The sequence below is a fragment of the Passer montanus genome, unplaced genomic scaffold, assembly GCF_014805655.1.
Source record: "Passer montanus isolate IOZ18808 unplaced genomic scaffold, ASM1480565v1 scaffold298, whole genome shotgun sequence".
NCBI lineage: Eukaryota > Metazoa > Chordata > Aves > Passeriformes > Passeridae > Passer > Passer montanus.
Genome location: NW_024367685.1, coordinates 18630 through 31406, shown reverse-complemented (window position 1 = coordinate 31406; position 12777 = coordinate 18630). Strand labels below are relative to the sequence as shown.

Genomic DNA, 12777 nt, shown 5'->3' with positions numbered 1-12777 from the left:
GATGGGATGGGATGGGATGGGATGGGATGGGAATGGGATTGGGGATGGCAATGGGGATGGGAATGGCAATGGGGATGGGAATGGGACGGGATGGCAATGGGAATTGGGATGGAGATAGGAAAGGGAATGGAATTGGAATGGGAACGCGGATGGGAATTGGAACGGGGATGGGAATGGGAATGGGAATTGGAATGGGATTGGGATGGGAAAGAGATTGGGGATGGGAACGGGAATGGGAATGGAATGGGAATGGGATGGGGATTGGGATGGGAAGGAGGATGGGAATGGCAATGACAATGGCCATGGAGAAGGGAATGGGGATGGAAACGGGAACAGGGATGGGAAGGGGAATGGGAATTGGGGATGGGCTTGGGGTATGATTGTTGACAATGGAGGCCGGGCTGTGCTGAGGCTACATTCCCTGCGGATTGTCTGCATTCCCTGTGGATACTCCGCATTCCGTGCTGACATTCCCCATAGCCATCCCTCTTTCCCCATGGCCATTCCCACTTCTCTGTGACCATTCCCTGTCCCCATGGCCACCGCGGTGTCCCCGTGCCCAGCTCGGTGCGGGAGCGGACGCGCACGGCCGTGGACATTCCCCATTCCCATTCCCCATTCCCCATTCCCCATTCCTGGTGGCCATTCCCCACCGCGGTGTCCCCGTGCCCAGCTCGGTGCGGGAGCGGACGCGCACGGCCGTGGACATGCGCGTGGGCGTGCACAGCGGCGCCGTGCTGGGCGGCGTGCTGGGCCAGAAGCGCTGGCAGTACGACGTCTGGTCCACCGACGTCACCGTGGCCAACAAGATGGAGGCGGGCGGCATCCCCGGTCCCCATTCCCCGCCGGGGGCGGCCGCGGGGATCTGGTGACACCGCGGTGACGGCGCGGTGACGGCGGTGGCCGCGGGCAGGCGCGTGCACATCTCGCAGAGCACCGTGGACTGCCTGAAGGGCGAGTTCGAGGTGGAGCCGGGCGAGGGCGGCTCGCGCTGCGACTACCTGAGGGACAAGGGCATCGTCACCTACCTGGTGGTGGTGCCCAAGCAGGGACTGCGGCACGGCGTCAACGGCGTGGTGAGTGGCGCCCTGGGGACAGAGGGGACAGCGGGGACATGGGTCTGGGGACATTGCCACTGGTCATGTCAACGGCGTGGTGAGTGGCACCGCTGGGGACACCGGGGACATCGGTGTGGGGACATTGCCACTGACCTTGTCCCAGGGTGTGGTGAGTGGTGCCGTGGGGACAGTGGGGACACTGAGGACATAGATGTGGGGACATTGCCACTGACCGTGTCCCATGGCGTGGTGAGTGGCGCCGTGGGGACAACGGGGACACTGGGGACACCGGGGACATGGGTATGGGGACATTGCCACTGGTCATATCAATGGTGTGGTGAGTGACACTGCTGGGGACACCAGGGACAGCGGGGACATGGGCTGTAGGGACAGCCAGCATGACCACGTCTGTCACTGACCTTGTCCCATGGTGTGGTGAGTGGCGCCGTGGGGACACTGGGGACACTGGGGACACGGGTGTGGGGACACTGTCACTGACTGTCCCATGGCGTGGTGAGTGACACTGCTGGGGACACCAGGGACAGCGGGGACATGGGCTGTAGGGACAGCCAGCATGACCACGTCTGTCACTGACCTTGTCCCATGGTGTGGTGAGTGGTGCCGTGGGGACACCGGGGACACTGGGGACATGGGTGTGGGGACACTGTCACTGACTTTGTCCCATGGCGTGGTGAGTGACACCGCTGGGGACACCAGGGACACTGGGGACATGGGTGTGGGGACACCCAGGGTGACCATGTCTGTCACTGACTGTCCCATGGCGTGGTGAGTGACACTGCTGGGGACAACAGGGACATCAGGGACACTGGGGACATTGGTGTGGGGACATCCAGGGTGACCATTTCTGTCACTGACCTTGTCCCATGGTGTGGTGAGTGACACCGCTGGGGACACTGAGGACACTGGGGACATGTGTGTGGGGACATCCAGGATGACTGCAGGCCACTACAGACACTGTCACTGACTGTGTCCCCTGGTGTGGTGAGACCATGTCTGTCACTGACTGTCCCATGGCGTGGTGAGTGACACCACTGGGTACACCAGGGACATTGGGGACATGGGTGTGTGGCCACCCAGGGTGACTGCATGCCACCACAGACACTGTCACTGACCGTGTCCCATGGCATGGTGACACTGCTGGGGACACCAGGGACACTGGGGACACTGGGGACATGGGTGTGGGGACATTGCCACTGACCGTGTCCAATGGCGTGGTGAGTGACACTGCTGGGGACAACGGGGACACTGGGGACATGGGTGTGGGGAAAGCTAGGGTGACCATGTCTGTCACTGACCGTGTCCCATGGCGTGGTGAGTGACACCGCTGGGGACACTGAGGACATTGGGGACACTGGGGACGGGGCTGTGAGGACACTGTCGCTGACCTTGTCCCATGGCATGGTGAGTGACACCGCTGGGGACACCAGGGACACTGGGGACACTGGGGACATGGGTGTGGGGACACCCAGGGTGGCTGAACCCCACCACAGACACTGTCACTGACTGTGTCTCGTGGCTTGGTGACACTGCTGGGGACACTGGGGACACTGCGACACTGGGGACACTGGGGACACTGGGGACACTGGGGACACTGGGGACACTGGGCCACTGGGGACACGGGTGGGGAGACACTGGGGGTGACCATGTCTGTCACTGACTATGTCCCATGGCGTGGTGAGTGGCACCGGGGACACTGAGGACATTGGGGACACTGGGGACGGGGCTGTGAGGACACTGTCGCTGACCTTGTCCCATGGCATGGTGAGTGACACCGCTGGGGACACCAGGGACACTGGGGACACTGGGGACATGGGTGTGGGGGACACCCAGGGTGGCTGAACCCCACCACAGACACTGTCACTGACTGTGTCTCGTGGCTTGGTGACACTGCTGGGGACACCGGGGACACCGGGGACACCGGGGACAGCGGGGACACTGGGCCACTGGGGACACGGGTGGGGGTGACCATGTCTGTCACTATGTCCCATGGCGTGGTGAGTGGCACCGCTGGGGACACCAGGGACACTGGGGACACGGGTGGGGAGACACTGGGGGTGACCATGTCTGTCACTGACTATGTCCCATGGCGTGGTGAGTGGCACCGCTGGGGACACCAGGGACACTGGGGGCGTCAGGGCATGGGGACACCCATGGTGTGCGTGTCACTTATCATGTCCCACAGTGTGGTGGGTGACACTGGTGGCACCGCTGGGGACACCAGGGACACTGGGGGCGTCAGGGCATGGGGACATTGCCACTGACCTTGTCCCAGAGCATGGTGAGTGACACTTATCGGGACACGGGGTGTGGGGACATTGCCACTGGTCATGTCCGTGTTGTGGTGAGTGGCATTGCTGGGGACACTGGGGACATTGAGGGCACTGGGGACATGGGCTGTGGGGACACTGACCGCGTGCCATGGTGTGGCGAGTGGCGCTGGCAGTGGGGACACCAGGGACACTGGGGACACGGGGTTTGGGGACACCCATGGTGTGCGTGTCACTGATCATGTCCCACAGTGTGGTGGGTGACACTGGTGGCACCGCTGGGGACAACGGTGAGGAGATGGGCCGTGGGGACACTGTCACTGACCGCGTGCCACGGCCTAGCGAGTGACACTGGTGGCAGCGGTGGCACTGAGGACACCATGGTGACCATGGCCCACCACGGACACTGTCACTGACCTTGTCCCATGGTGTGCTGAGTGACACCGGTGGCACTGGTGACACAGTGACCCCCACCATGCCCTGTCCCCTGCAGAAGCTGCCCCTGACCTCATTGTACAGCATGATGGGTGACAATGGGGACACCGGTGGCACTGGTGACCCAGTGACCCCCACCATGCCCTGTCCCCTGCAGAAGCTGCCCCTGACCTCATTGTACAGCATGATGGGTGACAATGGGGACACCGGTGGCACTGGTGACACTGGGACACCCACCATGCCCTGTCCCCTGCAGAGACTGTCCCTGACCTCATTGTATGGCATGATGGGTGACAATGGTGACACCGGTGGCACTGGTGACACAGTGACACCCACCATGCCCTGTCCCCTGCAGAAGCTGTCCCTGACCTGATGGGTGACACCGGTGACACTGGTGACATGGTGACACCCACCATGGCCGCTGTCCCCTGCAGAAGCTGTCCCTGACCTGATGGGTGACACCGGCGACACCGGTGACATGGTGACACCCCCCATGGCCGCTGTCCCCTGCAGAAGCTGTCCCTGACCTGATGGGTGACACCGGTGACACCGGTGACATGGTGACACGGTGACACCCACCATGGCTGCTGTCCCCTGCAGAAGCTGTCCCTGACCTTGCCCCATGTCATGATGAGTGACACTGGTGACACAGTGACATGGGGACACAGTGACACCCACCGTGTCCCTGTCCCCTGCAGAAGCTGTCCCTGACCTGATGGGTGACACCGGTGACACTGGTGACATGGTGACACTGTGACACAGTGACACCCCCCACGCCCTGTCCCCTGCAGAAGCTGTCCCTGACCTCATTGTACAGCATGATGGGTGACACAGGTGACACAGGTGACACCAGTGACACGGTGACACTGTGACGCCCACCATCCCTGCAGAAGCTGTCCCTGACCTCATCCCACAGTGACAGTGACATGGAGTGATGAGTGACACAGGTGACACAATGACACAGGTGACACAGTGACACGGTGACACGGTGACACCCCCCGTGTCCCTGTCCCCTGCAGAAGCTGTTCCTGACCTCATCCCACAGTGACAGTGACATGATGTGATGAGTGACACAGGTGACACGGTGACACCCCCGTGTCCCTGTCCCCTGCAGAAGCTGTCCCTGACCTCGTCGCACGCCGTGTCCCCGGCCGCCGTCACCACCAACGGCAGCCTGAGCCCGGAGCCGCCCGAGGACGCCGAGCGCGGCCGCAGCAGCTCCGCCGAGCTCGACGACGACGACGACTCCGAGGTACCGCCATCCCCGCCGTGCCCCCGTGTCCCTGTCCCCTGCAGAAGCTGTCCCTGACCTCGTCGCACGCCGTGTCCCCGGCCGCCGTCACCACCAACGGCAGCCTGAGCCCGGAGCCGCCCGAGGACGCCGAGCGCGGCCGCAGCAGCTCCGCCGAGCTCGACGACGACGACGACTCCGAGGTACCGCCGTCCCCGCCGTGTCCCCGGCGTGTCCCCGGTGTGTCCTCAATGTGTCCCCGCGGTGTCCCCGCGGTGTCCCCACGGTGTCCCCGGGCCCGCAGGCGCCCAACCCGTCGTTCCCGAACCCGCGGCGGCGGCTGCGGCTGCGGGACCTGGCGGAGCGCGTGGCGGGCGCGGCGCAGAACGAGCAGGAGCTGCACCGGCTGCTCAACGAGGCGCTGCTGGAGCGCGAGTCCATCCAGGCGTGAGTCACTCCCAAAAATTTTAAAAAAGATCCTGGAAATCCCTCAAAATTCCTCAAAATTCGTCAAAATCCCTCAAAATACACAAAAATTTTAAAAAAAGATCCTGGAAATCCGTCAAAATCCCTTAAAATCCCTCAAAATCCATCAAAATCCCTCAAAATCCACAAAAATTTAAAAAAAATCCCCAAAATTCCCCGGAATCTGACGCGCGCCGTGGCGTCCCCCAGGCTGAAGGGCAAGAGCACCTTCCGCCTGTCGCTGCGCTTCACCGACCCCGAGATGGAGACGCGCTACTCGGTGGAGAAGGAGAAGCAGAGCGGCGCCGCCTTCAGCTGCTCCTGCGTCGTCCTCCTCTTCACCGCGCTGGTGGAGGCCGCCATCGACCCCTGGTAGGGCGGTGACACCCGGGGACGCGCCGGGCGGCGCCGCGCCGTCCCCGCTGACCCTCCCCGCGGGGTTTTTGGGCAGGCTGGTGACCAACTACGTGACGTTCGTGGTGGGCGAGGTGCTGCTGCTCGGGCTCACGCTCTGCTCCTTGGCCGCCGTCTTCCCCCGGGTGAGGCCTCGGCGACGTCGCGGAGGCGCCTCGGGGACGTCCCCGGCGGTTGTGCCGCCCCCGGTGACCGACCCGCGTTGTTGTCGCCGCAGGCTTTCCCCAAAAAGCTGGTGGCCTTCTCCACCTGGATCGACCGCACGCGCTGGGCGCGCAACAGCTGGGCCATGGCGGCCATCGCCATCGTCACCGCGGCCGACATCGTGGACATGGTGAGGGGCCACCCGCGCGCTGGGGGACGCCCTGCGCCTGCTGCCACCCCGGCCTCGTGTCCCCAGCTGGGGAGCACAGGGTGGTGGCCAACGGGGCCACCTCGGGGTGGTGGCACTGAGGAGCAGTTACATCACCCTGGTGGCCATGGTGGCCATCATGTCCCCATGTCCCCATCTCGGGTGCCAGGGTGACGGAACGGAGCAGTTTCATCACCCTGGTGACCACGTTTCTTTGTCCCCAGCTCAGCTGCCATGGGGACCATGGGTTGGTGGCCAATGGGACATTGGGGCCACCATTGTGTGGTGGCTGTGAGGAGCAGCCAGAACACTGCAGTTACACCACTCTGGTGGCCATGGTGGCTACCATGTCCTCATGTCCCCAGCTCCCTTGCCGTTGCGACCGCTGGGTGGTGACCAACGGGACCTCGGGGCCACCATGGGGTGGTGGCTGTGAGGAGCAGCCCAGATATTGCAGCTCCATCACCCTGGTGGCCATGGTGGCCACCCTGTCGCTGTGTCCCCAGCTTGGCTGCCATGGGGACCACGGGGTGGTGACCCATAGGGACATTGGGGCCACCATGGGGTGACTGAACGGAGCAGTTACATCACCCTGGTGGGCATGGTGGCCACCATGTCCCCATGCTGACCCCACCCCTGTGTCCCCAGCTCGCCTGCCGTCGCGACCGCTGGGTGGTGGCCAACGGGACCTTGGGGCCACCATGGGGTGGTGGCTGTGAGGAGCAGCCCAGATATTGCAGCTCCATCACCCTGGTGGCCATGGTGGCCACCCTGTCGCTGTGTCCCCAGCTTGGGCTGCCATGGGGACCGTGGGGTGGTGGCCAGTGGGACAATGGGGCCACCATGGGGTGGTGGCTGTGAGGAGCAGCCCAGATATTGCAGCTCCATCACCCTGGTGGCCATGGTGGCCACCCTGTCGCTGTGTCCCCAGCTTGGCTGCCATGGGGACCATGGGGTGGTGGCCAATGGGACCTCGGGGCCACCATGGGGTGGTGGCTGTGAGGAGCAGCCTCAGCATTACAGCTCCATCACCCTGGTGGCCATGGTGGCCACCATGTCCCCATGTGGCCACCGTGTCCCCACGTCCCCACACTGACCCCAGTTTCATGTCCCCATCTTGGCTGCCATGGGGACCACGGGGTGGTGACCAATGGGACATTGGGGCCCCCATGGGGTGGTGGCTGTGAGGAACAGTTACATCACCCTGGTGGGCCACCCTGGTGGCCACTGTGTTCCTGTGCTGACCCCAGCCCTGTGTCCCCAGCTCGCCTGCCGTCGTGACCGCTGGGTGGTGGCCAACGGGACCTTGGGGCCACCATGGGGTGGTGGCAGTGAGCAGCAGCCCAGATATTGCAGCTGCATCACCCTGGTGACCACCATGTCCCCTTGTCCCCATCTCGGCTGCCATGGGGACCGTAGGTTGGTGACCAACGGGACATTGGGGCCACCATGGGGTGACGGAACAGAGCAGTTTCGTCACCCTGGCTGGCCACTCTGGTGGCCACCGTGTCCCCATGCTGACCCCACCCTCGTGTCCCCAGCTCGCCTGCCGTCGCGACCGCTGGGTGGTGACCAACGGGACCTCGGGGCCACCCCGCGGCGGCGGCGGCTGCGCCGACCACCCCAAGTACTACAGCTACATCGCCCTGCTGGCCCTGGTGGCCACCGTGATGCTGGTGCAGGTCAGCCACATGGTCAAGCTGACCCTCATGGTGCTCATCACCGCCGCCGCCGGCGCCGTCAACTTCTCCGCCTGGGAGCCCATCTTCGACCAGTACGACCGGCGGCGCGGCCAGCACAGCTCGTAAGGGGACACGGGGACGGGGAGGGGACACCACGGGGGACGGGGAATCCCGGAATTCCGTCATCCAGACGATCCCTCGGCAGGTCCGTGCTGGTTCCCTCCAAGTATTCCATGACCGCCATGATCTTCGTGGTGATGCTCAGCTTCTACTACTTCTCGCGGCACGTGAGTGGCTGGGAGGGGAAAGGTTTCCTGTCCTCCCTTTTCCTTCTTCTTCCTTCCTTTTCCTGCCCTTTCTTCCCTTTTCCTTCCTTTTCCCTGCTTCTCTTCCCTTTCCCTTCCTTTTCCTCCTCTTACCTTTCCTTGCCTTCTTTTTCCTTCTTCTTCCTCCATTTCCTGCCCTTTCTTCCCCTTTCCTTCCTTTTCATTCTTCTTCTTTCTTTTCCTGCCTTTTCCTGCCCTTTCTTCCATTTCCTTCCGTCTCCTTCCTTTCCTGCCTTTTCTTCCCTTTCCCTTCTTTTTCCTCCTCTTACCTCTCCTTCCCTCCCTTTTCCTTTTCCTGCCTTTTCTTCCTCTTTCCTTCTCTGGCCTCTTCTTCCCTCCCTTTTTCTTCTTCTGCCATATTTTTCTTTCTTTTTCCTTGATTTTCTTTACTTTTCCTTCCTTTTCCTGCCCTTTCTTCCATTTTCGTTCCTTCTTCCTCCTTTTCTTGCCTTTTCTTCCCCTTCCCTCCCTTTTCCTCCCTTTTCCTTATTTTGCCTTCTTTTTGTGCTATTTCTTCCCTCTCCTTCCCTCCTTCATTTTCCTTCCCCTTCCTCCTCTTACCTCTCCTTCCCTCCCTTTTCCTTCTTCTTCCATATTTTTCCTTCTTTTTCCTGCCCTTTTTCTGCTTCTGTTCATTTATTTTCCTTCTTTCTCCTGCCTTTTCCTTCCTTTTCCCTCCTTCTCGTCCCTTTCCCTTCCTTTTCCACCTCTTCCCTTTCCTTCCCTTCCTTTTCCTTCTTCTTCCTCCATTTCCTGCCCTTTCTTCCCCTTTCCTTCCTTTTCATTCTTTTTTCTTTTCCTGCCGTTTCCTGCCCTTTCTTCTCTTTTCTTCCGTTTCCTTCCTTTCCTGCCTTTTCTTCCCTTTTCCTTCTTTTTCCTCCTCTTAGCTCTCCCTTCCTCCCCTTGCCTTTTCTTCCCTCCCTTTCCCTCCCTTTTCCCCTTTTTCTTCACTTTTCTTCCCCTTTCCTCCCTAAATCCCTTCCCTAAATCCACGTCCCATTGTGCGGGGGGACCGCAACTGCCAGGGGTGCGGCGGCCCCCGGAACGCTCGGCTGAGATTTCCCTTCCCTTCCCTTCCCTTCCCTTCCCTTCCCTTCCCTTCTTCTTCCATATTTTCCTGCCCTTTCTTCCCTGTTCAATCCTTTTCCTTCTTTTTCCTTCCTTTTCCTGCCTTTTCTTCCCTTTTCCTTCTCTTTCCTCCTCTTAGCTCTCCCTTCCTCCCCTTGCCTTTTCTTCCCTCCCTTTCCCTCCCTTTTCCCCTTTTTCTTCACTTTTCTTCCCCTTTCCTCCCTAAATCCCTTACCTAAATCCATTCCCAAATCCTTTCCCTAAATCCCTTCCCTAAATCCCTTCCCGGGTTCCCTGGAAGCTCCAAGGCACCGGGATTTATCCCCGGCCCATCCACAGCACCTGCAGCTTTTCCAAGGATACTCCCAAAGGATTTTCCGGCCCCCAAGAATTCTGGGAACACCGCCATCCCATCATCCCATCATCCCGCCATCCCATCATCCCATCATCCCATCATCCCATTATCCCATCATCCCATTATCCCACCATCCCATCATCCCATCATCCCATTATCCCACATGGAAGATCGACACCCACGACCAGAAGGAGCGCGTCTCCATTATCCCATCCCATTATCCCCTTATCCCATCCCACAGTCCCGGGAATTCCCACAATTCCCACATTCCTACAACATATTCCAAGTTGGAGAAACTGGCCTGGGTTCTGTTCCTGTGGAAGATCAACATCCATGACCAGAAGGAGTGCATGTCTCCATTATCCCATAATCCCACATTCCCATTATCCCATCCCACAGTCCCACTATCCCAGGAATTCTCATGTTCCCACAAATCCCACAATCCCACGTGTAATCCCAGGAGGAGAAGCTGGCCTGGACGCTGTTCCTGTGGAAGATCGACGTCCACGACCAGAAGGAGCACGTCTCCATTATCCAATCCCATTATTCCCTTATCCCCTTATCCCATTATTCCTACAACATATTCCAAGTTGGAGAAACTGGCCTGGGTTCTGTTCCTGTGGAAGATCAACATCCATGACCAGAAGGAGTGCATGTCTCCATTATCCCATAATCCCACATTCCCGTTATCCCATCCCACAGTCCCACTATCCCAGGAATTCTCGTGTTCCCACAAATCCCACAATCCCACGTGTAATCCCAGGAGGAGAAGCTGGCCCGGACGCTGTTCCTGTGGAAGATCGACGTCCACGACCAGAAGCAGCGCGTCTCCATTATCCCATCCCATCCCATAATCCCATTATCTCATTATCCCATAATCCCATTATCCTATTACCCCATAATCCCAGAAATTCCCTCATTGCCACCATCCCACAATCCCAGGTGGAGAAGCTGGCCCGGACGCTGTTCCTGTGGAAGATCGACGTCCACGACCAGAAGGAGCACGTCTCCATTATCCAATCCCATTATTCCCTTATCCCCTTATCCCATTATCCCACAATCCCATTATCCCAGCAATTCCCTCATTCCCACCATCCCACAATCCCAGGAGGAGAAGCTGGCCCGGACGCTGTTCCTGTGGGAGATCGACGTCCACAACCAGAAGCAGCGCGTCTCCATTATCCCATGATCCCATGATCCCATCCCATAATCCCATTATCTCATTATCCCATAATCCCATTATCCCATTACCCCATAATCCCAGGAATGCCTTCATTCCCACCATCCCACATAATCCCAGGAGGAGAAGCTGGCCCGGACGCTGTTCCTGTGGAAGATCGACGTCCACGACCAGAAGGAGCGCGTGTCCCCCATTATCCCATAATCCCACATTCTCATTACCCCATCTCATTATCCTATAATCCCATAATCCCACAATCCCAGGAATTCCCTCAATCCCGTGTGTGTGTGTGTAATCCCAGGAGGAGCAGCTGGCCTGGACTCTGTTCCTGTGGAAGATCGACGTCCACGACTGGAAGGAGCGCGTCTCCATTATCCAACCCCATTATCCCATTATCCCACATTCCCACAATCCCACGTTCCCACAATTCCATTATCCCAATCCCATAATCCCACATTCCCATTATCCCATCCCACAGTCCCACTATCCCAGGAATTCTCATGTTCCCACAAATCCCACAATCCCACGTGTAATCCCAGGAGGAGAAGCTGGCCTGGACGCTGTTCCTGTGGAAGATCGACGTCCATGACCACAAGGAGCGCGTCTCCATTATCCAACCGCATTATCCCACCCCAATATCCCACAGTCCCACGTTCCCACAATCCCACATTCCCAAAATCCCACAATCCCAGGAATTCCATCATTCCCCCGTGTGTGTGTGTAATCCCAGGTGGAGAAGCTGGCCTGGACGCTGTTCCTGTGGAAAATCAACATCCATGACCACAAGGACTCACAACCCCATTATCCCATCCCATGATCCCATTATCTCATGATCCCATAATCCCATTATCTCATGATCCCATAATCCCATTATCCCATTACCCCATAATCCCAGGAATGCCTTCATTCCCACCATCCCACATAATCCCAGGAGGAGAAGCTGGCCCGGACGCTGTTCCTGTGGAAGATCGACGTCCACGACCAGAAGGAGCGCGTGTCCCCCATTATCCCATAATCCCACATTCTCATTACCCCATCTCATTATCCTATAATCCCATAATCCCACAATCCCAGGAATTCCCTCAATCCCGTGTGTGTGTGTGTAATCCCAGGAGGAGCAGCTGGCCTGGACTCTGTTCCTGTGGAAGATCGACGTCCACGACTGGAAGGAGCGCGTCTCCATTATCCAACCCCATTATCCCATTATCCCACATTCCCACAATCCCACGTTCCCACAATTCCATTATCCCAAAATCCCACAATCCCAGGAATTCCCTCAATCCCCCGTGTGTGTGTGTAATCCCGGGTGGAGAAGCTGGCCCGGACGCTGTTCCTGTGGAAGATGGACGTCCACGACCGGAAGGAGCGCGTCTCCTTTATCCAGTCCCATTATCCCGCCCCAATATCCCATTATCCCACAATCCCGTTATCCCGGGAATTCCCACAATTCCCACAAATCCCACATTCCCACAACGCGTTCCCAGGTGGAGAAGCTGGCCCGGACGCTGTTCCTGTGGAAGATCGACGTCCACGACCAGAAGGAGCGCGTCTCCGAGATGCGCCGCTGGAACGAGGCCCTGGTGGCCAACATGCTGCCCGAGCACGTGGCCCGGCACTTCCTGGGCTCCAAAAAGCGGGATGAGGTCGGTATTCCCGCTTTTCCGGGCGGTATTCCCGCTTTTCCGGGCGGTATCCCCCCTTTTCCGGGCAGTATTTCCTCGTTTCCAGGCATTGTTCCCGCTTTTCCGGGCGATTCCTGAGTTTCCGGGTGGTTCCCACATTCCCGGAATCCTTTGGATGGGATCCGTGGACCTTCAATCCCATCCCATTCCCACCCCGCCATCCCCGGTGGCTCCAGCCTTTCCAGGGATTCTCTGGGAATTCCTTCCCAAATCCCTCCCCTTTTCCCAGGGAATTCTCGAC

The 12777-nt window shown here is 59.3% G+C and overlaps 1 protein-coding gene across 1 annotated transcript in view; it reads left to right on the top strand.

Annotated features, from left to right (window-relative positions):
- Nucleotides 1-12777, top strand: part of ADCY3 (adenylate cyclase 3) — a 42637-nt gene that overhangs the window by 21545 nt on the left and 8315 nt on the right. The window contains exons 6-16 of the mRNA XM_039714028.1: nucleotides 674-831; nucleotides 913-1076; nucleotides 4896-5033; nucleotides 5150-5215; nucleotides 5317-5459; nucleotides 5688-5849; nucleotides 5929-6016; nucleotides 6109-6225; nucleotides 7785-8047; nucleotides 8131-8212; nucleotides 12339-12497. Of these exons, the coding sequence (XP_039569962.1) occupies nucleotides 674-831; nucleotides 913-1076; nucleotides 4896-5033; nucleotides 5150-5215; nucleotides 5317-5459; nucleotides 5688-5849; nucleotides 5929-6016; nucleotides 6109-6225; nucleotides 7785-8047; nucleotides 8131-8212; nucleotides 12339-12497 (1540 nt within the window). The remainder of the gene's footprint in view (nucleotides 1-673; nucleotides 832-912; nucleotides 1077-4895; nucleotides 5034-5149; nucleotides 5216-5316; nucleotides 5460-5687; nucleotides 5850-5928; nucleotides 6017-6108; nucleotides 6226-7784; nucleotides 8048-8130; nucleotides 8213-12338; nucleotides 12498-12777) is intronic.